Here is a 23,240-nt window from a genome sequence, read left to right on the forward strand (position 1 = left end):
TGATTTTTCCAGTTACAAAACTATATTTTTCTCAAAATGTTTGCAAAATTTGGGCTGTATTTCATTAGATTGCGTCAGTTGACTCTGTCAGTTCTCTCCTTGCAGAAATCCGGTTTCAGCCATTGTTCAAATCTGAACGAGAAGGTACAGTTTGCTAAAAAAATTAGGAGTTTATTTTTCTATATTATTTCTTTATTTTTATCAGTTTTACATTACAGAAACAAAATCCATAATAATCGATTAATCGATTTAATTAAACTTTTGTGTTGGTTCGTCTGCTTGGCAATCCTCATATCAGTTTGTTATTTTCACGAGTTCTTCAATAATTTCCCCGTTCAAGCAATACGTTATAACAAGAACAAGAGTGTGTTTAATATTGGCAATCTAAAGACCTGTTTTTAAATATAACTACAAAGAATGGAAGCAGGAAAAAAAGGGCAGGAGAAAACAAAGGAAGAAATTTTGGCAGAGAGAAAGGCCAAGAAAGCAGAAAAGGCTGCTAAGAAATCTCAACCAGCAGTTAAAGCTACTACTCCTACTCCTGCTGTTCCTGTACCAGTAACAGTAGTTTCAGAACCACCTCAAACTGTCAAGGAAATTAGTATGTTTAAAAAAAGTATGGTAATTGGCATTGTTTTCAAGTTTGACATTTTCTTAGGTAATCCTGCTAAGGCAGATGAAACTGGAAAATCAAAAGCAGAACTTAAGGCAGAGAGGCGTCAAAAGCAGGAAGCTCAGAGGGCTGCTAAAGCAGCACCCGCTGCACCAGAAGCAAAGCAATCTGCAGCACCTAAAGCCGCACAAGCAAAGAGAATTCCTGATCAGATTCAAGCTGACAGACCAAGTGTGGAGAAGAGACTGGTGAGAAAATGTGTAACCCAAAAGGTGGGTAATAATTATCATTAGAGACTGTCTATTTACTAATATATAGTGTGAATTAAATTAAAGGTTCCACAGCTTCCTCCTGCTGAAAGAAAAATTCAGTTATTTTCCCATCTTCATCAGCAAGAAAGAAGAATTGGGCTACTCACAAAAGACTTATCCATAAATCAAAGTAAAAGTTTTAATAACTTATTCTTCATTTGTTTCACTGTAACATTTTTCATAGGCAATATTCATCCTGCTGTAATTAAACTTGGTTTGCAGTATGCAAGTGGTATCATTTGTGGTAGCAATGCCAGAGCTGTAGCTTTACTGGAGGCCTTTAAGAAGGTTATCTCTGATTACTCTACACCAGAGCACAAGGAGCTATCACGAGACCTAGAAAATAGTCTGAAACCTTGCATTAACTTTTTGAAACAATGTCGGCCTATATCAGTTTCCATGGGGAACGTCATACGTTTTCTAAAGAGACACATCACCAACATCCCTTCCGAGTACAGCGATGTTCAAGCAAAACAATATCTTCATGAACAAATTGACAAATATATCCAAGGTACTACAGATGGATTCCGAAATATATTGGTAAAATTACTTACTTAATCTGCGTAATTCTCTCGTTCAATTCGACAATAGAAAACGTCGAATTAGCAGGGAAGGCGATCTGTCAAGAAGCCAGTAAAAAAATTGCTTCTGGTGATGTCATTCTGACTTACGGCTACTCATCGCTACTGCTGCAAATTTTGTTGAAGGCATTCAACGAGGATAACAAGAAGTTCCGAGTTGTTGTGCTAGACAGTAGCCCAAGATCAGAAGGCCTTCAACTTCTTCGGCGACTTGTAGCTGCCAAAATCCCTTCAGTTTACATGCTCATCTCGGGAGCCTCTTACATCATGCCAGAGGTTTGTACCAATCAACTTACACCGTTGATTTACTATTACATATATTGCGCTTATTATTAGGTAACGAAAGTTTTGTTGGGAGCTCACGCTTTGTTGGCGAATGGTAACGTTATGTCACGCGTTGGCTCATCCCAAGTGGCCCTTGTTGCTAAAGCCCACAACGTGCCGGTGTTGGTCTGTTGTGAGACTCACAAGTTTTGCGAACGCGTCCAAACCGATTCGTTTGTATTCAATGAGCTAGGTACCTAATTAAATATTAACCTTTCTTCCTCAGAATTCGAGTAATGTTTCCCTCTTGACAGGTGACCCAGACGACCTTGTTGCGGCCGTCAAAGGAAAACCGTTCGTTCACTCTATCGCCAATTGGAGGGAATTACCCCAACTTTCTCTTCTTAACTTGACTTATGACGTGACGCCAGGCGATCTTGTTACAGCTGTCATAACCGAACTGGGCAGTGTTCCTTGTACGTCGGTCCCGGTTGTTTTGCGTGTTAAGCATGCTGAAACGGCTATATAAAATAGGTTTGATTGGTTTATTATAAAAAATTTGCTGGTGGTGAGAAAATACAATTTTCTTCTGATAATTTGTACAATTTACGTGATGAGCCATTATGTTATTGTAACATCATTCAACATCTGAGTCTGAATCAAGAAAACAAGACCATTTCGATATTTTAACTGAGGGGACTCTTACTTGAGATTCTGATTCAACCACATTTCTTTGATCATCCTCATCTAATAATTGAAAAATGTAATTTTTAGATTAAAAACGGCTGCTGCATATAAAAAAATTACATACCAGAGTATTCCTCACACAGTTTTCGTTTGTTAGGCACTGATTCATTTTTTTGGTTTTGGCTAACAGTTTCAGTATTCTCACTTTCTACAGGTTCTGCTGACATACCTTTCACTAAATTTAGTTTCTGTACATGCTCTCGACAATCCTTTGCTGATCCCTGTCCAAAAACCTGTGAAAACCTGAACTCAGTTTCTCAATTGTTTCTACATTGTTTACATTTTTAGTACCTTGATGATAGTCTGTTTTTCTCCACACATCTTGCAGACCCATTTCTTGCTACTCTTTTTAACAATATGAACCTAAAAGAGATAAAGGAGATTTTACAACAAAAGTATAACACATTCAGGACTCTGAAAATATAGGCTACAAGGATTCTTGAACCACCTGAAATGTGCTGCAAGAATAACATTTGTAAATACAAAATTCTTGTGGCATATTGACGAAAAAAAAAATGAGATCAAATTTGTTTTTCAAAACTATGACGGATTGACGGCTGCAGCAGTCGTCATGGCAACACTTATGTAAGCATCGTCTGCAATTAGATAAATTTGAAGTTGATTGCTTGATTTTAGGTTCTCGTTCTCGTTATCACGTGTCAAGGGTACAGACTATTGTTACTAAAACTATTCAAGAAATAACTTAAGTCGTAATTAGTGAATGAGTTTGAGGACACCAACAGTTTTCCATGTTATATCTTCTTTCAGGGTTACTGGGAAACGAAGTAAATCAAGCCTAAAAGCGACCAAACCCTTCTTAGCAAAGTCCACTGTCACTAATCAGTTACGTCAACCATCAAGGAATATTTGTAACATCAAAATCATGGACAACCTCATTTCCTTAGTAAACAGAAAAATGAATTTCCTACATGTGGCATGTTCTAGATCTTATTTCTTAATAAATTTCTTTAATGTGAACTTCCTATAGATTCCCAACTTAAAATTAAGCCATGTCCATGTTAAGGATTGGCAAAATGTTGGGGACAAAATTAACAAACTGATAGCTGGAACCCATGATAAATTGCAAGTGAGACCCAAACCCAGTAACTGAATCATAAAAAATAGTGTGAAAAATCTAACTATTTTTTTTTATCCTACGAGGTAATTGCTGATTTTGACTTCACTTTGACCAAATTCCATGTAGATGGAGTAAGGAAGTTATCTTGTCATGGTAAGGGACATAACATTAAATGATTAAACTGAGATAAAACCTTGAAAATTTACTTGCTTTCTCAATTTAAGGTGTTGTTGAAAATTACTCAAAACTGCCTGACCATTACAAACTTAAAAGCAAAGAAATGTTTAACAAGTACTGTTTCATTTTTTAAGCAATCATACCTATAGTTATAAAGTCATTATAATAATGAATATTTTCTCTAATCAGGTACTACCCAATTGAAATAGACCAACATATGTCAGTGGAAGAGAAGATTCCTCTAATGATTGAATGGTATGATGGTGCTCATGAACTGCTGGAGCATAGCAATTTGTATAAACATGATTTTGCTTTAATGGTCAAAGAAAATCCAATAGAGTTCAGGTACCAGCAATATTCTTAAAAATCTAGTGAATGTAAATTGAAATCCCTTTACAAATTGTTTACTCACATAAAGGGATGGAACATTGCAGTTTATGAAAGACTTGAAGGCAGCAAACATTCCTATTCTAGTGTTTTCAGCTGGTGTAGGAGATGTCATTGATGAAGCTTTACTTGCCAACAATCTCACACAGGATAATGTGAAAGTGATTTCAAACTACATGACCTATAATACTGAAGGGAAATTAGTTGCATTCACTGACAAATTGATTCATATGTACAACAAAAATGAGACATCAATTCCCCATTCGTCCACCTACTTCCAAGATTTATCACATCGCCATAATGTGATATTACTGGGTGACTCGCTTGGCGACCTTCAAATGTCAAAAGGTGTCGAACCGCCAAGCACCGTTCTAACCATCGGATTTCTCAACGATAAGGTTTTACTTTAGTCCAACTACCTACAGTTTTCTATACAGTAAATAACCAAGTCCTTTGTTGCATTAAACCTAGATTGAAGAACGTTTGGAGAAGTACAAGGGAGAGTTTGACATCGTTTTAGTCGATGACCAATCCATGGACATCCCAGATGCGATTCTTAAATCTGTACTAGCTAACGAATCTTAAGAAAACTAGATCTTGTTTCAACTACATGTAATGTAATAATAAATATACAAGTGCAAAAGGTTTACTTGATGAAGTTTATTCAAACCGATAAAACATCATTCAGAGGTAAAAAATGATAAAACTGCAATTAAAGACCAACACCGTTGGGAAGTGAATGTTAGAATAAAAAGAAGAATGGCCAGTCATCACTAGAATGCGACTGTCGATGAAAGGGGTGTGAAAGGTGCAGAGAAGGCAAAAAGAATACTTGACTAATTTGCAACAATGTTCCTTGGGCAAGTCCGAGTTCGTTTAGATGTCGAGATCATGATGTCGAAGGAAATCCATAATCCGGTTTTAGGAAGAATTATATCTTAATCACGGACATGGATCGGACGGGAACCAATAATGTCGCCCAACTCGCGGGAGTTGAAAGTAGCAACAAGTTTGCGCTCACCATTGAAGCGAGGCATGAACTTCTGGACGAAGCTGATCATCTCTCCCGGTTTCACGTCACTGAAGGAATTTAGTTTTTCCATTATTATCATTTTCGTTAAACGTTATTTTGTTTAAATTTTCGTTTCTGCCAACTTACCGGTATTTAACCGTCTGGGCGCGTACCAGACCAGGTCCTTCGAAAGTGAACTCGCACTCGGTCAAAGTGACTGAAATGGGGTTCATGAAACTAAACGTGGCGAAGCAATCCTGGCCAACCTGGGGATTTCCTCGGATCTAAAGCAAAGTGTTATCGGTATTGGCAGTTTGTGCAAAATTCAATTTCAATCCAATAGATTTTTTTTTTTTGAAAATTACCTGAACATCCAGCTTGGGTTTCTCAAGCTGGAAGTCCTCTTCTTCGCTCCAACATTGCTTGGTTTCTTGTACGGATGCCATGGCATAGATCTTAATATGACCATAGTCGACAATTTTGTCGCGGTACTCATCCCAGCTGATACGGATTTGCATAGTTTCTCCTAAAATTTAAAAGTAAAATGTGTCAGGAATACTTGACACGAAAAAATGGTGTATAATTTGTTGGTATCAAGAGTAACGTACGGCCTCCAGGTTGAAGGACGAACTGACGGTCGCAGCGTCCAAGACGGCGAGCGGTAACTCCAGTGTAATAGACGGAGTTAGCGGACAGGATCGTCGTGATGGTCCTCATTTCTTGGGAGCGGTTCTGTAAAATTATTCATTGGAGGAATTTACAAACAAACTCTTGAAAAAAGAAAAAAATGTAAGTAAAATTCACCTGAATTTGAACTTGGAAGTTGAACGGCTGTCCCCAGGCAACCTTTTCTTGGTCAATCAAGTCGAAGTAAACATCTTCGTTGGTCGGTCGATGAGCTTCAAACATAGGCTGCGATTTCTCGACGCTGCGAGATGCGTTCATGGCAGACAATCGCTCCGCAGGTGAACCAGCTGGATTTGTAGGGCGATAATAAAATGCATAAGATTGAGAAATAGAATAAAAGAAAATTGTAAAAAAAAATAAGTCTTAAGTACTTGGGAAGAGCTTCATATCCCTGTCTCTCTCACGATCTCTCATATCTGAATAGGACGATGACATTCCTTGATCTTTTAATAAAGAACCAGAAATAGGTTAGCTATTAGAAATTGAATTGATAAATACTGAAATTACTAAAGAGAGAGTTAAAGCATCCGTCTCCTTGTTTCTGGTAGCGGGACATGCCATCGGGGTTCTTGTATAGACTAGAAATATCTTCAGCATCGGCATCACTGACATCATCATCAGCTCCTGGTCGCTTGGTCAAGATCATGCGGCCAACTCTGTGAAATGAAAAAGACTGATGAATGAATTCAAATTCTTTAAAAGACTCCATCAGCCTGTTTTTCTCTTACTGATAGTTGTTGACACGGATTTTCCTGAATCCCCAGTGTGAAGTCTCATCCTCTTGGAAGTGGCTAACTTCAGCGTTGACTTCGGCAAACAACTGAAATGTTCAATGTTCATATCATGTCAAATAGCTGTTTCGAGAAGGTTTTGGTTATGTTCAGTATTAATTACGTAGGGGGTATCGTAAGCGAATCCAACTTCGCCACGACGAACAGACTCGACGGAAGATGGGCCTCGTCGGAATTCTTCAACAGCCCATGGTCCACGGTTCTTCTTGTCTGTGAAATGAAACAACATTTTACTTAACACAAAACTAAAAACAAAAATAGCACATCAACAAAATTACCTCCGCCGTTTTTCTGCCAGAACTGAGGAGGAGGAGTGGGGTCAATTGCCTGCCAGCCGTTGAATCCAGTTTGGAGATCGGGGCGTGACATCCATACTTCAGTCCTATTTAATCAAATCATAAAATAAAATATACAGAATCAAATCAAGTTCGAAAAACATTACCATGCATGGAAGTTCCACATGGCATCCTGATTGTCGCCATCTGGGCCACCTTTCATCTCATCGCCAAAGACATCGAAGTACTTGTCGACCGACATGGTGTGGTTGGTGTCGCGGGCGGAAACGAAATTGGTCACGGGACGAGATGGGATACCCAAAGCGCGGAAGACTGCAAGGTGAAAAATAGTAGTGCTGTAGAACGTCTAATCTAAATTCTGGGATTTAAGTCCATGTAATTACTGGAAGTAGCCACAGCGGCGAACACCCAGCATTGGCCGTATTTGACTGGTTTGGATCCATTGCGCAAGTAGTGCTCGAAGATTTTGGAGCTTCCGGTCCATACCCATGGGCAAACTCCGTCTTCGAATGAGCCTTCCCATTTGCCTTCCAACAAACCGAAACCATCGGTTGCGTTGATCTGTTGATTAATGTGAACAAATGTTTTATAATCGGACAGAAAAGAAACGCTGAATGTCAATTTAAATTACGATTGAGGCGATGGCGCGGACAACTTGGACGGGGTTGCCTCTTTCGGTTGGGTTGAGTCCAGATTGTTCCAACAAAAGCTGGGCAGCTGGCAGAGCAACGTCAGAGAACTGTCCGTAGATCCAACGACGGCCCTTGGGGCGGTTATGGGTGCCAACGTATACCTTGCCTGATTCATTCATCAGATACTCCTTGCGAAGTTCTTCGTTGTCCAAGTAAACTGGGTCATCTGTTCAGTCAATACAATTGCAATTAGCTATTCAAATTGAACTACGGAAATAATCAGAGAAGTAGAAAAACACAAACCTCGGCAGAAGGGGTTGAACAAGATGTAAATGTCATCCTTGAAACGGAATTCGTCGACACGGGCGCCTGGAGTCGTGGTGGTGGTTTCAATGGTCACACGCCAAAGTCCGACTAGTGCGTTGGCAGGGATATGGACCTACACAATTGATGGGAATCAATTATTAATTTGCTGAATAATATCCATTCTCAAAACGTGGGTAATTTTTGGAAAATATAACATACTTGGAAAGTGATGTTGAAACCCTCCTGTTGATGAAGGCGCATGTCCCACTTTTGCGGGGCTCGGTTAAATTCACGTTGGTTCATGCGGAAGGGCAAAACAACTTTGGTTCCCTTGGTAACCTGAGGATTCGGGCCTGGCAAAAAAATTAAAAAAAATAAATAAACAATAAGCGTTTAGACTCTTTTAAATTTCGACAAATACCAAAGCTGAAGGATGCTCGGAGGATGTCACGACGGGGATCAAAGTTGCGGTCCTTCATGCGCACAGCCATGAAGAAAGGCTGGCCACGACGAAGAACAGTAGTGGACGACGAAGAAGATGAACGGTAGTCCATCGATGACAGTGAGGACATGTTAGTCATCGATCTGGACATAACCATTGAAGATGACGATCCAATGTCCTTTTTTAAAAACCAAACAAAAGTTAATTTTATTAATTTTTAAAATTGGGTCAAGTCCAAATTACTCGGCCGTTGTCGAGAACCAACTCGTAGCGATCAGTGCGATGCTCGCGGGCGTTGTCCCGTGCGAACAGCTCAACAGACTCGATCTTCAGATTGTCGGAAGACACTGTTAATTACAAGAGAAAAGCGTGAATATTGCATGGCAATAACAGAATGAATAGAAGATGTATTGTTGTATTACTTCCATCGGTGCGGATGTCTTCGACGGCTCGTTCAGCGCGACGACGCCTATCCAAATCTTCGGCGTAGTGCGAGACCAGTGAGGCGCGGTAGGCGGCGTTGCTGCCTCCGGGACTGACTCCAACATTGTTTCCCATTCCATCGCGCTCGTTATTACGACGAACGAAACTCGATGAATTGGCCAAGTTGTTCAAACCCGAGTTGCCGCTCATTGAACGACGCAACATGCCTGGAGATCCTTGTTGAGTCATCGTTGAACGACGCAACATGCCTGAAAATAGTGCAGTTCGATTAGGGTTTGAATTAGAAACGAATTTTTTCACAAGAAATGTTTCAATTACCTGGAGATACTGGTTGTGCCATTGGAGAACTCATTGTGTCTAGATTGTGAAAGAGAAAAGCAATTTTGTGAATCACAAAAAAGATGAGACTATAAAGTTCAGCATGAATATGATGAGGATCGAAGAGTGCAGTGTGAACGCCCAAAATTCATTCACCTTAGTACTACTTTGAATTTGGAAAAGGGAACTAGAATGTTCCGCGTGTGTGTAAATAATAGGCACAAGTGCAGTAAATTACTTAAAAATGTTATTCCTCGATTGCTTTCTTAAAAGTGGAAATGAATTGTGCGCGCTGTTACCTGACTGCCCGTTTCGACGCATTGTCTCTGCAACACCGGATTTAAAACAATGTTTTATTTTGAGATTTTGGTTTTGTTTTAAGGAACAATAAATTTCCTCTGTTGTTAGGAGAGGTTTTTGAAAACACAAATGAAAACCAAAACTAAAAATTTCCTAGATTTTTTTTTTCTTTTTCCCTTTTGTTTCGTACAAGTGGTCGAACAAAACGAAAAGGTGATTTACCCGCAATTATAAATATTACCAGAAAATAGTCTAACTAAAACCTACCCAGTTCAAAGTTGTTTCTTTGGTCGAAATCGGAGAGGACACAGCAAGAGAGATCGGAGCCCGTGGTTTAACAAACGTGTCTACCTTTATGGGGAAGACAGGTCAGCGCAATATCTCAACTCAAAAGAGATGAAAAGGCTGAATTTGGATAAACTCGAAGAGCTCGCTACCAACGACTGTTCACGCAGCTACTGCAAAACCAACACGAATTCAACTTGAGATTTCTTCCGCCTTATGTAGTCGCTTCATGCTTCGTTGATTCTATAAGGTGAGACAAGACGGAGGACGTCGGAATAAACGCGGATTGAATTACCTCATCCGCTAGCTACCATAGCTCGTGTAGAGGAACGTAGAGAGACAATTCTAAGGCAAAGGGCGCATGGATATTCAATTTCATTTCTGTCAAGCAGTTAGCTTTTGCCTGTTATCACACTATACGTCCTCTTCATGCTTGACAGTGTGAAACGCAAATGCCTAAATATATTCCATTGTGTCATTTTCATAAGTAATTTTGCAACATTTAAGTAGATTATAACATGTGTTGGCGTACCTCAATCACCTTAAATGGGATAGGCCAACCGAAGTGACATTTTTGTTCAGCTGTCGTCATAAGGAAAAAATTCGATTAATTTTAATAGCATTACTAAGCGAAATTGATTTACCAAACTAGTCATACACGTTTGGGTTGATAAGTGTTCTAAAGAGCAGAAATCAGCACAAATTAAAAACCAAAATTTACATGACCCACATAAATGTGAAATCACAATAATATTTTCGTATTATGAAGGAAATTTAAATGAAATATTATAATTTTACTTTAAAGGGGAATTCAATTTAAGATATAATAATATATACACAAGAGCTATTGTCTAAGCAGCAAAGCTTGGCGAATGGTGAAATAGCCATCTCACCGACATCTCACATAACAAAGTTGGTACCATCCTGAGAAGGGAAATTTGAGTCATGAAGTTCAACTTGTGTGACAAGAGTAGCCTAATAGTAGAAACATGTTTGAATGCTCTGATGCCTCTCGTGTATGACGAAAGCATTGTTATAAAAAGGCATAGAGAAACAGCGCTGTTTCAATCAAAGTAAATTTTTATGTTTAGATCTTTTTAGATAAATAAATAAATTAAAAATATTCTCGTTGGAATATTGGGCCTAGCTATTTACCGTCAATAAGTAGTGCCAAAAATTCATGTACCTTACTAACAGCAAAGCTCTCCTGTCCTGAAATTTGTCAGCATTTCAATCCGAACGTGAGTGAAATTTGGCAATGGGTGAAACGAAACGGCCTGCATTTCATTTCCATTCCGCCTTCGCTCAACATATTCCAGAAGTAGACCGTTTCCGCATTTTCTCTTTTCCCACCATTGTCTGCTCAATGTTGTCTTGAAAGTAAATCGTGTCGTGCAGGCTCACGATGTCTCGAAACTCTGCTAGGCGGAATAACGAAAAATTTTGTACCTTGGCCGTGAACTCCTAGATTACTTTCTCCATCACGAAACCAATATCTGCCATTTCCTGGTGCAAAAGACAATCCTGAAATAAAAAGTAAACAAATAGTACGAGCAATTACTTTATCTTCGATGCAATTTCATTTACACTTTAGGCCTACATGCTTTTTTAAACGACGGACTAGTAATGTATAAAAAAAAAAGCTTAACAGTACAGTCGCTGAAACCTACGACAATTATCACCAACTGATATTTACCAAGACAAAACAATTTCCATAAACTTTACTGGAACAATCGAACGCAATTTTCACTATATTTTAAAATTAAAATTAGTGTTGCCTTTTTTAATTGCATTCTGAATGGAGATCCGAAAAGAATCGTCCCAGATGTGACGATGAACTATAAAACGAGATTCTTACTCTTCCAAGACTTGCACTCGGTTTGTTGCTCGATAATTAATTCAATTTAGTAGTTGCTTCAACCTAGTTGTCAAAGCCGACTTTTTTCTTCCATTTGTAGAAGAAATTCTTTAATAATCGAATTTTGTCGATTCGGCAATTAAAATCTTATTTAATAAAACTTGTGATCAATATAATGGAATAAATATGAATGGACTAGTAAGTGAGATTTAATCTAAAACGGTCCACCTCTTTTCCTAACAAGTCGTTTGAAAATTGCGAAACATGGTATCGCTGCCTTTTTTTTACCACATCAAACTTTTATGCATAAAACAATAGAATGAGATTACACGAGGATTTCCCTACGGAATCAGTAAAGTAGGCATTTTGAAGCCAACATTCCCCTTAACCTACGCTTATTCAAATGGAAGTGAACTATAGTTAGAAATTGCTTGCCTTTTAATGTCCCTCCGACCAGCTCCTATCGTGAATGTGTGGCAACACTAGAGCCGAAATTTTGGTTCTGCATCCTGCGAATTAAAATAAGAAATTTGATTTGTTAGTTCGTGTCAAAACGTAATAGATAAGTTACGTTAAAATACCGAGGGAAAAAGAACTGGTAAAATGTTGAGGTCTTCAAACCGCTGTTGTCGTTATGTCTTTCGTGATGAACTAGCAATTCCGCGAGGTGGACAAAGTGCTGATGGTCCTTAGATAAACTTCTATGGGGTCGGGCTAAAGGGCTTTAAAAGCTAATGCGAAATTAGCGCAAAACTTGATGCGATGCCAATTCTAAATTGGCATGGTTGATCAGCCTAGCCGTGGAAGGCGGAAATTTATCCATAGGAGTAGCTGGGTGTTAGAACAGAAAGATTATAACATAAAATAATGAAAATTGGTTTTGAAATGATTTCGAACTAACCGACAGGGACATAATAGGCTGCGGACAAATTTGCTGACTGTGATTGGTAAGCGAAGTTGCTGGGATAACCGTATCCGTAAGAGTACAAGAATTGATTCCAAGCATCTTGATCGGGAATTACTTCGCCAGTTGGCATGCAGGATGCAACCCCAGCCCACAAAACCAACTGAAGAACGATCTGTCAATAATAATTCGTAAATTTCAATAACTTTGATTGAAGTGGCAACTTACTTTTGAGTTCATGGTGGTGATGAATAAAAGAAGAGAAAATGTTATTGATGCCTATTACGAAATTTAAAAAAAATTCTTCCGAAAATTATTTTTCAAACTCACCTGTTTGGCAAAAAATTTTGGTATAAGCATAGTATAGTAACAGAAAGTGATATTAACCTGAATATTGACTCACCGCACCGCGCACAGTTGGCGCAGTTTCAACGAAGTAACTGAATACAACGAAGCGAGTACAGATGCCAGTTTTACCACACAGATGCGTCCCCAATAAATATCTCCTTGGTAGAGTCTGTATGCAATTACGCTAGTTGAAGTGGAAGGAAGAACAATTCCTGGAAATATACCAAACAAATTTTATTTACTTAAACATGCACAGAAACAACCCGCACAAGACTTACCCAATTTCCGATTATCCTGTGGCTATGGGTTAGTTTCTTAAATTTAAGGTTACTGGTGAGTTAGAAATGAGTGAAAACGCCGGAAAATTTAGACGAAATCTGGGCTGTTTGCGAACTATACCGCCATTATCGGCGTCGACATTCCAACTCGTTGACGGTTTTTCTTCAACAGTGACATTTTGTTGCCAAATTCAACTGTGGTCACTGTTGATCCACACATAGACTGGAGATTGGCAATCCTGCCATTCAAAGGCTAAACACTGGGTCTAGACCGTCTAGTGTTCTAATTTCAGGTTGGGGTAGGTGTGGTTGACATTGAAAATTCACTGTGTTGTTTAAATTGTCCTTCACAACATTACTGCACTAATAAATGCAGACTTTAACTGTTGCACTGATACACTGTCCCTTAAAACAGCAACTGTTGACCAAGGGTCAGTAGTCAAAGATACCAAATTTAAACACCAATCACTCTTTCAGCACGAAAGCATGGACTTTAAAAGTCAATGCCAGAGAACCAGTCTACCCTTTACTTCACTTCTTGTACTAATGTAATCTGGGAATAATAGGTTGTTTTGAGAAATTTTCTTGACTTTTTTCTGCTTTTGCGTCAACCACGTGTACCGGAAACTCACAACACACAGATAGAACACACAGAGACAACTTATTAACCATTTTAAAAGCATCACTGAAATTCACTCAAATACAGTCAAACTAATCAATTGATGACATTCTTTTGTTACAGTATGTTTGTTCTCAAACTGATGACTTCAGTTCTCACATATTCTACTCTACTTTGTCTCTTCCGTCTACAACCGGAATGGCGGAAGGCGGGAAGACGCAGACAGCAGACGAATGAAGTAGCGAGCATTGGAACTGAGAAGCGGTGTTGCTAAACTTGCTATTGCTAATTAATATTATTTTTTTTAAATAATAATTCTATAATATTTTATAATTTATGATTTCATAGTCAAGGGAAAATTCTGATAAAGTCAACAACAGTAGAAAATACAGGATCCAAAATTTGAAGGATAAAAACACTAAGTTCATCTGTATCTATTATTATGTATTTAATTAATCGTTTTCACGTAATCGTATTGGATTGTATACAACATCATAGGATCTGTCACAAACTATTCTAGTATATTTTTGCTTGGGCAAATATCACTTAATAAGCGAGTCCGTGATGGCCGTAGCCGTGTCCGTGACCGTGGGCGTGTCCGTGGGCGTGTCCGTGTCCATGGCTGTTTGATCCGTGGCTCACGACTTTGTTAATCGCGGTGTAACCGGAACTGCCGTGGTTGTGTCCGTAGTTGGATCCATAGCCGGCCCCGTATCCAGCTCCATATCCTGTCACATCACATAAGAAAAATTATTAGCACATAAGACACAAGTAATAGTAATAAAAATTGTGTTATTCCTTGCCTCCGTATCCGCCGTATCCGCCGAGACCTCCATATCCGGCGCCATAACCCAAACCGTGACCATAAGCTGATTCGACACAAGAGATTCTTACGTTAAGTAATGAGTCATTTTAAAGGCTAAATAAGGAATTGTCGTACCACCATAACCAGCAGCTCCAGCATAACCGTATCCTAGACCAGCGCCGTACAGTCCGTTGCCGTAACCGAGTCCGCCATAACCCAGTCCAGCACCATAACCGAGTCCAGCACCATAACCAAGTCCAGCACCGTAACCGAGTCCAGCACCGTAAGCTCCGTACGCTCCGAGTGTTCCCTCGGCCGTTTGGAGATCCTTGCTGCTGTCAGAGTCGGCGCTGGCCACCGCTTGTTCCTCGACGGCCTGTTGCTCCTTTTGCTCTTCGGCGGCCAAGGCGACGGCGACGAAGGCAACGGCAAACAAAACCTTAAAAATGTCAGGTGATCATTAATTAGTTTGATTTTTTTTTTAATGATTTAAGTCAACTTACCTTGAAGGCAATCATTTTGTTAGTTACAGGAGATATTAGTTGTACTGAACACTTGAGTCTTCAAGTCGAGTATGATTTTCCTCCTAATTTGCGCGGCTTATATACTTGGTGAAAGCCAAAACGTTTGACAGAAAATCGCAGATAGGCATAGACTTTGTTTCCCCAACAATACAGATAACAATTGAAGTGAAAGGTTTGTATCCTTTAATTTCGTTAATAGAAAGGGTGTTGGACTGTTGGACCTTCGAGTAAACAACAGAACTTTTCTTCCCGGTCATTCGACCGTGCCATAAAGTAAACGGTGAAATAGCAGTAAATTTCGATTCGACTTTTTCTACGTACTGCGCGTGAGAATAATTTATTCGACAGCGTAATACATGCACATAAATTGACACGCAGCCAGCGTTTTACATAGCGTCGACAACGTGAAATCGAGGAACGAATTTCAATTGATTAAACTGCCGATAAACCACGCCCTCGGTTAATGAGTGAAACAAACTATCGGTTAAAATTGATGTTTCTCATGCACTAGAGATTGAAAAGGAGATTGTTAGTCGTTAATTCATTGGGGGAAAAAATTAAAAATTTTAAATGTTATTTGCATTATTGAGTATTACGTCCAACTGTCAATATCACCACAAAACAACTTGGGAATCAGGATTCACCCAGAAGGCACTGTAAGTAACCATTTTTAAAAAGCATGCAAAACACACTAATATCATCAGTAAATCAATTGCTAGAAATCGGCGATAGAGAAGTTAATGTAAGCCAAAAAAAAGCTGATCATTAATTCCATTAATGAAATTTATTGCTGTTACACAATAATGATCCGCTGAAAACTACTTCTTTTAAAATCAGGTGGGTAACATAGAAAAATTCAAACCAAGAAACCCGTTCCCGGCCAATAATAATGAGATTAAAATTTAAAAAAACCAACAATTAATCAAATAAAAAAAAATAAAATAAAGGTATATGGATTATTAACGAGCTTATGTCAGGGCAGTTGCTATAACATCGTGCTGGAGGGTAGGTGGGGGGAGAAGGGAATATAAAATAAAATACTAATAAAAATAATAAGGTGATGCTGCTGAGTATCGTTTCATTTAGGCTTTGATGGGGTAACCGTAAGCGTAACCAAAACCGCCGGGATACGGATATCCTGCGTAAGGATAATAGCCGGGATAGGCATAGGCGTAAGCCGGCTGGGTGATCAACTTGGCCGTTGAAGCTGGAACTTTATCCGTACTAATGGCTAGATATTAGAAAGATTTATATTACACGATCTATACATCATCAAAAGCTAGTTGCATAAATAACACGTAAGATTCGAATCTTACCGGCAGGGTAGGTGGCGGCCAAAGGAACTGATGGATAGGCGAAGCCGGGATAACCGTACCCGTAAGAGTACAGGAACTGACCCTCAGCATCTTGATCGGGAACAACTTCATCGACCGGCATAGAAGATGCCACCACAGCCCACAAAGCCAAAAGAAGAACGACCTGTCGATAACAATAATTCGTACACATAATTTAATAACTTTTAATTCAATCAACTCTATAGCTATATGGCAGTACAAAATTTAAATACTAACTTACTTTCGAGTGCATGGTGATGGTGAGGAAGAAGAAGAGGAAATGTTATTGATGCCAGTTGCTAAGGAACTGTAAAGCTTCTCTCAAACTCAACCGACTTTTATACGGCCAAGACATTTGCTGGGCGAGGAATACATGTAGGAGAAGCCGCGTGAGCATGTAGTAACCTTGACGCTGCCAATGTCAAAGTCACCTCCCGCCGGCGGAGGAGGATCTAACACCACAGAAGGCGAAAACAAAGAACGAAACCGCCATCGGTCATCTTCGTGCAAGCCAAAAAATCAACTATACGTATACAATAACAGCAGCAGCAGCTAGCGCTCAATTCGACCGGTTATTCCGGCAGACCCAGTCCCCACCCATATCGAACGTTGACTCCTGAGGAGTGGTAATTTCACGGAGGCGCCAATGTATACGTACATTTAAAAAGAAAAAGAAAAAAAAGAATATAAATAACAATCAAAATGTATGTTCTTATATAGATGTGGCCGGCGTGCGGCAAATGATGGAAACATGAATTATGCAGGTTTGATGTAACATTATCGACAATGCCGGATATGCGATTCCCGATGGGCGCTTTGGAGTTTGCAACACCACAAAGTCAACACGGCACGGTTGTTGTTGTTTTTAAAAATCAGCAAATATCGTATTCATCGTTGTAAATTCGTGACCGTTCCCTAGTCCACTCTGGCGCCAATTTTCAGAGTCAGAAAAATAACACAACGTATAGTTTAAGATGTTCAAATTGTATTGTCCGATTTAGTTGATGCAACATAGTAGTAATTGAATAAAATGGAAAGAGGATTGAAGGGCATATTTGGAAGCCCTTCACGCTACAAAGTGCGTATTAGAATGAATACACTTGGCTGGTTCAAATAATAAATTGTCCCATTGAGAAAACGGATAAAGGATATAAGCGCGGTCGAGTATACAGATGTCCATGTCTTCTCGGCTGGATTCTATAATAAGCAGCAGCAGCTGAAAGAAAAATTAGCCCTGCAATAATAAAGGTGATTTGACACGTTTTACAGACCATACATGGAAATTGCAAAGTGAATCAATTTTAATACCTTTTCTGCCATAAAGTTGAAATAATTCATACTGGCTCCGCTACATTAGCCGCAAGGCGTCCAAATGCTAGAACTTAATGAGTAAATGAATATTAAACACAACCGGTGATTAGAAAATAATTAAATAAGAAATCGCCGTCATTTATACCTACACCATTGATGCTGGCAGCCCCGCGTTCTCTTCAAGTCACGAAGAGTCGAGACCGACTGCAAAAAGTTTCGTCGAATTTCGTCGATTAAATACTAGCTCGATTAACCGCAGTCTCAGCATTCCTACGAGGAAACAATCATCAGGTGTTTGCTCACGATATCATCTTTGATGTCATCTGGCAAGGTGACCCCCTTTTGTCCGAGCCCATATAAAAAACCAATAAAAAGCGGGAACATTAAATTACAAAATTGCCGAACGTTTTGCAGGACGGCTTTTTTCGTGAAAACGACAACAACAACAACAAAGGAAAAATGGAAGTGAATTTTTAAAACCACATCGTCATCACCGCCGCGAGGATTTTTTTTTCAAACCATCGGGGCTCCGCATCAGAGCAATTTCTCACGAATCATTTTTATTTTTCTCCTTCAGTCACGCGGTCACGCTTGCCTGGATATAAAAGAATATCAAGGTCGTTTCTAGAGAGAGCTTATTCCCAAGTTCAAGTTCTTGGCAAGAAATAACAGCAAAACCGCGCCGCCAAAAAATACAAATTTAAAAAAGAAAAAGAATGAAACGACATGGCGAAAGCGCCAGCAGACAAAAGAAGGAAAAGTTTTCTTATTTCGCTGTGGGAATTTTGTATTTCTCTTTTTCTTCGCGTTCAATCGCCGCTTTGGAGGGCACCTTGAAAGTCAGTTCGGTCGTTACTCGCGTTGCGTCGTTTATTCATGAGGACCTTTCCCATGCTTGTCTGGTAAAAGAAAAAGAAAAATGAGAAAGAGATATCTATAAACTTTCTCTGCGTTATTTTTTTTTTGTTTTTTCACGAATTGAATATACAAAAGACGGGAGCGTGAAGTCAAGAGAGACACAAATGGTGAACCATCGAGCACGGCTCACTTGTACAATTCCCGTGTTAAATCAAATATATAAATGCCCTGCTGTGTTATCGTTCTGGCATGAATCTCGACACGTTCATTTGTTTTACCTGTTTATAGTTATACACCTGTACGGATGAGGTGGATGTTTTTTTTTTTTTTTCACTTACTCAAATTTCGTTTTAATTTGGCTCGACTGTTTGATTTTGGCGGCACAAAAAATAGTTAGACTCATGCAGCGAAATTCACCCTGCGGATATCTGTGCAGCAATGCTCGAATTATATGACGAATCACTTTCAATCGTGGAAATTGCGGATCAAAAAAATAGGGGAATCGAATGAAACTTTCACCGACATGAATTCGCATACAAAATTTCGCACCGAGCTGAGCAAAATGTTTTGTCGAATGTCACCTGTAAGTAAAACGAATGTTGTCGCGTTACGACAAAAGATATTTATAGAGTTGATCATAAGTGTATTTTTCTGACATTAAAACAAAATCCGAACCAATGGATTTTTAAAAAATAAAATAGAATCTCGATGAAAATGGTTGGCGTGAAATGCGATAAGCGGAATTAATGGGACCGGTGTCAATTAATCGAAATGCGGATGGGAATTAATAAGCAGCGATGCCTCCAACTCCACCAAGGGCATGGCCAGCGCTTCCAGAGTGATGTCCACCGGATCCTGAGTTGTGGCTTTGATGGCTGATCACTTTGTTGAAACTCTCGTAATTGGAGTGGCCCTGGTTGTGGCCGTGGTTCGATCCGTACGCGTTTTTATGGTTAGCGCCGTAACCGGCTCCGATTCCGCCGTAAGCTCCAATTCCGCCGTAAGGCACCACTCCAGCTCCGTAGTGACCGGCTCCATATGCTCCGACTCCGCCGTATCCCCCAAGGCCTCCATAACCCCCGTAGCCTCCGTATGCACCAGGATAAGATCCAATTCCGCCATGGGCCAGGCCATTGCCGTAGCCGAGCCCATGGCCGTAGAGGCCGTGGCCGAATTGGCCGGCGCCGTAGAGTCCGTTGCCTAATCCGTAGCCGCCAATGTGCGTCTCTTCCGTCTTCAAGTCCTTTGCGGCCTCCTGTTGCTGCTCCTCTTCCGCCGAACTGACGGCAACTGCCACACAAACGAGGGCCAAGAAAACCTGCTGACCAATTGCAATTGGGTTATTTTGGGGCATTCACAATTAATCGGAAGCTGATTAACTTTACCTTAAATGCGATCATTTTCAAAATTGAAGTTTGGAGGGAACTGCTGGGCTGTTGAATGTCCAAGTGAGGATCTGATGGATTCCTTCCACTTCATGTCCGTTTTATACTTAGGCCTAGAAATGAGAAAGTCGCCATTAGAGTGTCAAGTGCCATTTCTTTTGACTTCGAGGAAATGAATGCGAACAATTTGATCTGAATGATCTGAGAAGTGAAGGGCAATGTCACCAACACATTTTGGGGGAAATATGTTTCGGCGGACCAGAAAGAGTTTCGGACCATAAAACATTTAAAATCTTTTCTTGTTGGGAATCGATCCGTTAAAGAGCCACGCCTGGTCCTTTCTCATTAATTTTGCCGTCGTCATCGTTTAGAGAAAGTTGATCAAACAGAATCAAAAATTTGAATTTTGCATTCCACGGTTGTTCAAGGCCAAACTGGTCATTATCGTATTTTTCTGGGTCAATTCCCGTCAACCAGTAAAAGTTTTTATGATAAAACAAAAGTTAAGTCATAGTATTTTCAAGACCAAATGAATATGATGTTCGTATTTTTTTTCTTCTAACCAAAAATGAACAAATTTGTTTCGCTAAATTTGTCTCTCAAGTTACACATGGATGAACTGGTTTTTTTTATTTTTTTAAACTGGGCAATTATGTAACAAATCCTAATAGGCTACTATAGGAAAATTAATGTTGCGTGCGCTTATTAGGTCGCCAATAATTTTTCAGTCCAAATATTTGTCGAGTTCGTTCATGCTGACCAGCCATGCAGTTTATTATGCACAATTAAACTAAAGCTAATACAGCGTATAAGAATCACCATGGAGCTTTTTCACATATTGTTAACGTCGTAATTTTTCAGAGTTTTGGTTTTAATATCGCTCTTCAATATCCCCGTATTTTCAAAAAATTTACCAAATTCACTTATTTAGAGCAGCAGTAAAATTATACAAGACACGTATGTATGCTTCAATACTATGTATATTTGCGGCTAATAAATTCCAAACAGCTCTGGTTGACAGGTAAATATTATCATAGAGATTTATAGACTCAATTGAATCTGAGGATGTTAATAGGCGAGTCCGTGGTGACCGTAGCCGTGTCCGTGGGCGTGTCCGTGGGCGTGTCCGTGTCCATGGCTGTTTGATCCGTGGCTCACGACTTTTTTGATGGCGGTGTAACCGGAACTGCCGTGATTGTGTCCGTAGTTGGATCCATAGCCGGCCCCGTATCCAGCTCCATATCCTGTCACATCACATAAGACAAATTATTAGCACATAAGACACAAGTAATAGTAATAAAAATTGTGTTATTCCTTGCCTCCGTATCCGCCGTATCCGCCGAGACCTCCATATCCGGCGCCATAACCCAAACCGAGACCATAACCTGATTGGAAACAAGAGATTCTTACGTTAAGTAATGTGTCATTTTAAAGGCTAAATAAGGAATTGTCGTACCGCCATAACCAGCACCAGCTCCATAACCGTATCCTAGGCCAGCGCCGTACAGTCCGTTGCCGTAGCCGAGTCCAGCACCGTAACCGAGTCCAGCACCGTAAGCTCCGTACGCTCCGAGTGTTCCCTCGGCCGTTTGGAGATCCTTGCTGCTGTCAGAGTCGGTGCTGGCCACCGCTTGTTCCTCGACGGCCTGTTGCTCCTTTTGCTCTTCGGCAGCCAAGGCGACGGCGACGAAAGCAACGGCAAACAAAACCTTAAAAATGTCAGGTGATCATTAATTAGTTTGATTTTTTTTATGATTTAAGTCAACTTACCTTGAAGGCAATCATTTTGTTAGTTAGAGGAGATATTAGTTGTACTGGACACTTGAGACTTCAAGTCGAGTATGATTTTCCTCCTAATTTTCGCGGCTTATATATTTGGTGAAAGCCAAAACGTTTGACAGAAAATCGCAGATAGGCATAGACTTTGTTTCCCCAACAATACAGATAACAAATGGAGTGAAAGGTTGTTTTTATTTGACTTTACATTGCAGCGTCAACAATGAATATTATGTACTAGAAAACAACGGATTCTTTCATTAAAGTCATCCAACCGCGAAAGGTGTCATTGGTATACAGCACCCTTGATGGATATGGAAACGGCTTAAGGTGGGATATTAAACATTATATTCATTTAATATAAAGCGCTACAATTGATTGGAAATTGCCTAGAAAACATTCTTTTAATTAATCAGATAATTCCCTTTTTGCTACACTGATAATAGTGCAATGACATGAGCAATGCCTCTGAGACATCGGCTCTTGTTTCCCCCCATATGAAAACATTCACAGAAATGATGACGTCACACAGCATAGCTTTTCCTAGTTGTTCTACATACCTGTACGCAGACCACAGTCAGACCGAAATCAACTTGTCTCAGGTCCATTGCCAGAAACTTGATGGTCGAGTTTTGTGATGGACAGCAGACAAAAGGGACTTACCAGCAGCGTGACTAAAACTGTGGCACTTGTTGTACGTTGCCCATGGCCCACAGCGATATGGAATGGATGAATGAACGGAATCGTGGCTCCGTGTCCAGCATCAGCACCGATAGCCTACATACATGTGTCTATAGATAAAACAAGACCGGCAATATGATATACAAGATGACCCGGTTTTCTCTCTCTCTGCGAGTTGATCGAAAACCGATCGAGATTGCCGTTCAACTAAACACGATCCTTGCACTATTATTCAAACCTGTCACAACGCCAAACTTTCTTCCCATTTCAGATCGGTTTCTTATAGACACAAAATTGGGGACTCCCGGCTGCTGGAAACTCGACATCCCGGTACGTATACCTTCCGTTATTCAGAATTTTTGTATTTTTTGTTTGTTTGATTGTTAAAGTTAAACGCAGTGTGCAGCACAATTTTTTAATGTATAACGATGATGGGATCGTGTTTTTATGAGCTGATCCTTATCTTTTGACGCGGGTGAGAGCGCCGCTTCCAGGAATTCCAGGGCACCGCAACTTTTTATACATTTCGATTCTGATTCTGGTGAAATCTCCATTTTATTCCATCGCTCTGTCAAATGTTTGAAAGATGCATGGGGCTGTACAAAAAAAAAAGAAAAAAAATTGACACTCGCACGAATAGACTAGCTGTAATAATGCTGTTTACTAGGAAATCACGATTTAGGAACCCAGGAAAAAGGAGAAAGAGACAACCGGTGCTTTTTGTGTGGTAACAATAACACGTCGTGACCAAACATGGGTGGAAATTAAAAAAAAAAGGTTTGCAAGTGATACCTAATATTCTACAACAGGTACAATGGTGTGCATAATATCGTGCACACGTTTAAATAAAAAAGTAGCAGCAAATCGGACAGTTTAGTTTCATTTATA

At 39.8% G+C, this 23,240-nt stretch overlaps 6 protein-coding genes and 2 long non-coding RNA genes across 17 annotated transcripts; 2 read left to right on the plus strand and 6 right to left on the minus strand.

Moving 5' to 3' along the window:
• The first annotated feature begins 210 nt into the window (after positions 1-210).
• On the plus strand, positions 211-2,365 carry LOC124194092 (translation initiation factor eIF-2B subunit delta-like). The gene is made up of 7 exons (XM_046588126.1): positions 211-601; positions 659-885; positions 949-1,054; positions 1,109-1,435; positions 1,516-1,781; positions 1,842-2,022; positions 2,084-2,365. The coding sequence occupies exons 1-7, from the start codon at positions 418-420 to the stop codon at positions 2,296-2,298; spliced, it is 1,506 nt and encodes a 501-aa protein (XP_046444082.1). The 5' UTR covers positions 211-417; the 3' UTR covers positions 2,299-2,365.
• On the minus strand, positions 2,301-3,084 carry LOC124194094 (MRN complex-interacting protein-like). Its single transcript, XM_046588128.1, has 4 exons — positions 2,965-3,084; positions 2,808-2,879; positions 2,581-2,749; positions 2,301-2,516 (listed from the first exon to the last, which is right to left on the minus strand). Exons 1-4 carry the CDS (start codon positions 3,013-3,015, stop codon positions 2,407-2,409), a joined length of 402 nt encoding a protein of 133 aa, XP_046444084.1. The 5' UTR covers positions 3,016-3,084; the 3' UTR covers positions 2,301-2,406.
• Positions 3,062-4,807, plus strand: LOC124194093 (cytosolic 5'-nucleotidase 3-like). The gene is made up of 8 exons (XM_046588127.1): positions 3,062-3,181; positions 3,235-3,420; positions 3,505-3,603; positions 3,678-3,747; positions 3,819-3,885; positions 3,961-4,116; positions 4,190-4,556; positions 4,630-4,807. Exons 2-8 carry the CDS (start codon positions 3,238-3,240, stop codon positions 4,741-4,743), a joined length of 1,056 nt encoding a protein of 351 aa, XP_046444083.1. The 5' UTR covers positions 3,062-3,181; positions 3,235-3,237; the 3' UTR covers positions 4,744-4,807.
• LOC124194090 (hemocyte protein-glutamine gamma-glutamyltransferase-like) lies at positions 4,804-9,866 on the minus strand. 2 transcript variants are annotated; one of them, XM_046588123.1, is made up of 21 exons: positions 9,654-9,866; positions 9,386-9,412; positions 9,087-9,125; positions 8,747-9,016; positions 8,568-8,671; positions 8,304-8,502; positions 8,102-8,235; positions 7,880-8,015; positions 7,576-7,802; positions 7,328-7,505; positions 7,091-7,256; positions 6,927-7,030; positions 6,752-6,858; positions 6,586-6,677; positions 6,365-6,513; positions 6,229-6,300; positions 5,975-6,144; positions 5,779-5,902; positions 5,536-5,696; positions 5,318-5,454; positions 4,804-5,238 (listed from the first exon to the last, which is right to left on the minus strand). In XM_046588123.1, the coding sequence occupies exons 2-21, from the start codon at positions 9,405-9,407 to the stop codon at positions 5,097-5,099; spliced, it is 2,733 nt and encodes a 910-aa protein (XP_046444079.1). In that variant the 5' UTR covers positions 9,408-9,412; positions 9,654-9,866; the 3' UTR covers positions 4,804-5,096. The 2 variants fall into 2 exon arrangements, with proteins under 2 accessions (XP_046444079.1, XP_046444080.1); XM_046588124.1 differs by lacking the exon at positions 9,386-9,412.
• Positions 9,867-11,960: 2,094 nt separating this feature from the next.
• Positions 11,961-13,890, minus strand: LOC124194095. 2 transcript variants are annotated; one of them, XR_006874595.1, is made up of 6 exons: positions 13,060-13,890; positions 12,837-12,993; positions 12,662-12,763; positions 12,431-12,596; positions 12,111-12,360; positions 11,961-12,038 (listed from the first exon to the last, which is right to left on the minus strand). It is a non-coding gene; the product is annotated as an uncharacterized LOC124194095 (long non-coding RNA). The 2 variants fall into 2 exon arrangements; XR_006874594.1 differs by having other exon boundaries at positions 12,431-12,608.
• A 211-nt stretch (positions 13,891-14,101) lies between these two features.
• Positions 14,102-21,813, minus strand: LOC124194979 (keratin-associated protein 21-1-like). 7 transcript variants are annotated; one of them, XM_046589403.1, is made up of 7 exons: positions 16,583-16,961; positions 16,324-16,486; positions 14,987-16,238; positions 14,771-14,922; positions 14,619-14,716; positions 14,482-14,547; positions 14,102-14,406 (listed from the first exon to the last, which is right to left on the minus strand). In XM_046589403.1, exons 3-7 carry the CDS (start codon positions 14,999-15,001, stop codon positions 14,225-14,227), a joined length of 513 nt encoding a protein of 170 aa, XP_046445359.1. In that variant the 5' UTR covers positions 15,002-16,238; positions 16,324-16,486; positions 16,583-16,961; the 3' UTR covers positions 14,102-14,224. The 7 variants fall into 7 exon arrangements, with proteins under 7 accessions (XP_046445359.1, XP_046445357.1, XP_046445358.1 ...); XM_046589401.1 differs by having other exon boundaries at positions 14,619-14,711; positions 14,766-14,922; XM_046589402.1 differs by having other exon boundaries at positions 14,619-14,699; positions 14,754-14,922.
• On the minus strand, positions 17,307-17,943 carry LOC124194983. Its single transcript, XR_006875097.1, has 3 exons — positions 17,798-17,943; positions 17,650-17,722; positions 17,307-17,575 (listed from the first exon to the last, which is right to left on the minus strand). It is a non-coding gene; the product is annotated as an uncharacterized LOC124194983 (long non-coding RNA).
• LOC124194980 (glycine-rich cell wall structural protein-like) lies at positions 19,137-20,008 on the minus strand. 2 transcript variants are annotated; one of them, XM_046589406.1, is made up of 2 exons: positions 19,896-20,008; positions 19,137-19,828 (listed from the first exon to the last, which is right to left on the minus strand). In XM_046589406.1, the coding sequence occupies exons 1-2, from the start codon at positions 19,908-19,910 to the stop codon at positions 19,295-19,297; spliced, it is 549 nt and encodes a 182-aa protein (XP_046445362.1). In that variant the 5' UTR covers positions 19,911-20,008; the 3' UTR covers positions 19,137-19,294. The 2 variants fall into 2 exon arrangements, with proteins under 2 accessions (XP_046445362.1, XP_046445361.1); XM_046589405.1 differs by having other exon boundaries at positions 19,137-19,831; positions 19,896-19,997.
• Positions 21,814-23,240: the final 1,427 nt, after the last annotated feature.

The sequence above is a fragment of the Daphnia pulex genome, chromosome 5 (genome assembly GCF_021134715.1).
Source record: "Daphnia pulex isolate KAP4 chromosome 5, ASM2113471v1".
Taxonomy (NCBI): domain Eukaryota; kingdom Metazoa; phylum Arthropoda; class Branchiopoda; order Diplostraca; family Daphniidae; genus Daphnia; species Daphnia pulex.

Bases quoted from the DNA above. Each gene is read 5' to 3' on its own strand.
- LOC124194090 (XM_046588123.1), bottom strand. From the start codon at position 9,407: ATGCGTCGAAACGGGCAGTCAG. The intron at 7,031-7,090 runs GTAATGTTTTTC...TTGATTAAATAG, and splicing joins ATGTGGAACTTCCATGCATG to GACTGAAGTATGGATGTCAC. The intron at 5,697-5,778 runs GTACGTTACTCT...TTTAAATTTTAG, and splicing joins CGTCCTTCAACCTGGAGGCC to GAGAAACTATGCAAATCCGT.
- LOC124194093 (XM_046588127.1), top strand. From the start codon at position 3,238: ATGAGTTTGAGGACACCAACAGTTTTCCATGTTATATCTTCTTTCAGG. The intron at 3,421-3,504 runs GTAAACAGAAAA...AACTTCCTATAG, and splicing joins TGGACAACCTCATTTCCTTA to ATTCCCAACTTAAAATTAAG. The intron at 3,748-3,818 runs GTAAGGGACATA...TCTCAATTTAAG, and splicing joins AAGGAAGTTATCTTGTCATG to GTGTTGTTGAAAATTACTCA.
- LOC124194094 (XM_046588128.1), bottom strand. From the start codon at position 3,015: ATGCCACAAGAATTTTGTATTTACAAATGTTATTCTTGCAGCACATTT. The intron at 2,880-2,964 runs GTGGTTCAAGAA...TATCTCTTTTAG, and splicing joins ATTCTTGCAGCACATTTCAG to GTTCATATTGTTAAAAAGAG. The intron at 2,750-2,807 runs GTACTAAAAATG...AGGTTTTCACAG, and splicing joins AAAAACAGACTATCATCAAG to GTTTTTGGACAGGGATCAGC.
- LOC124194092 (XM_046588126.1), top strand. From the start codon at position 418: ATGGAAGCAGGAAAAAAAGGGCAGGAGAAAACAAAGGAAGAAATTTTG. The intron at 1,436-1,515 runs GTACTACAGATG...ATTCGACAATAG, and splicing joins AATTGACAAATATATCCAAG to AAAACGTCGAATTAGCAGGG. The intron at 1,782-1,841 runs GTTTGTACCAAT...GCTTATTATTAG, and splicing joins CCTCTTACATCATGCCAGAG to GTAACGAAAGTTTTGTTGGG.
- LOC124194979 (XM_046589399.1), bottom strand. The intron at 14,548-14,618 runs GTACGACAATTC...GTGTCGAATCAG, and splicing joins TGGAGCTGCTGGTTATGGTG to CTTATGGTCACGGTTTGGGT. The intron at 14,407-14,481 runs GCAAGGAATAAC...GTGATGTGACAG, and splicing joins CGGATACGGCGGATACGGAG to GATATGGAGCTGGATACGGG.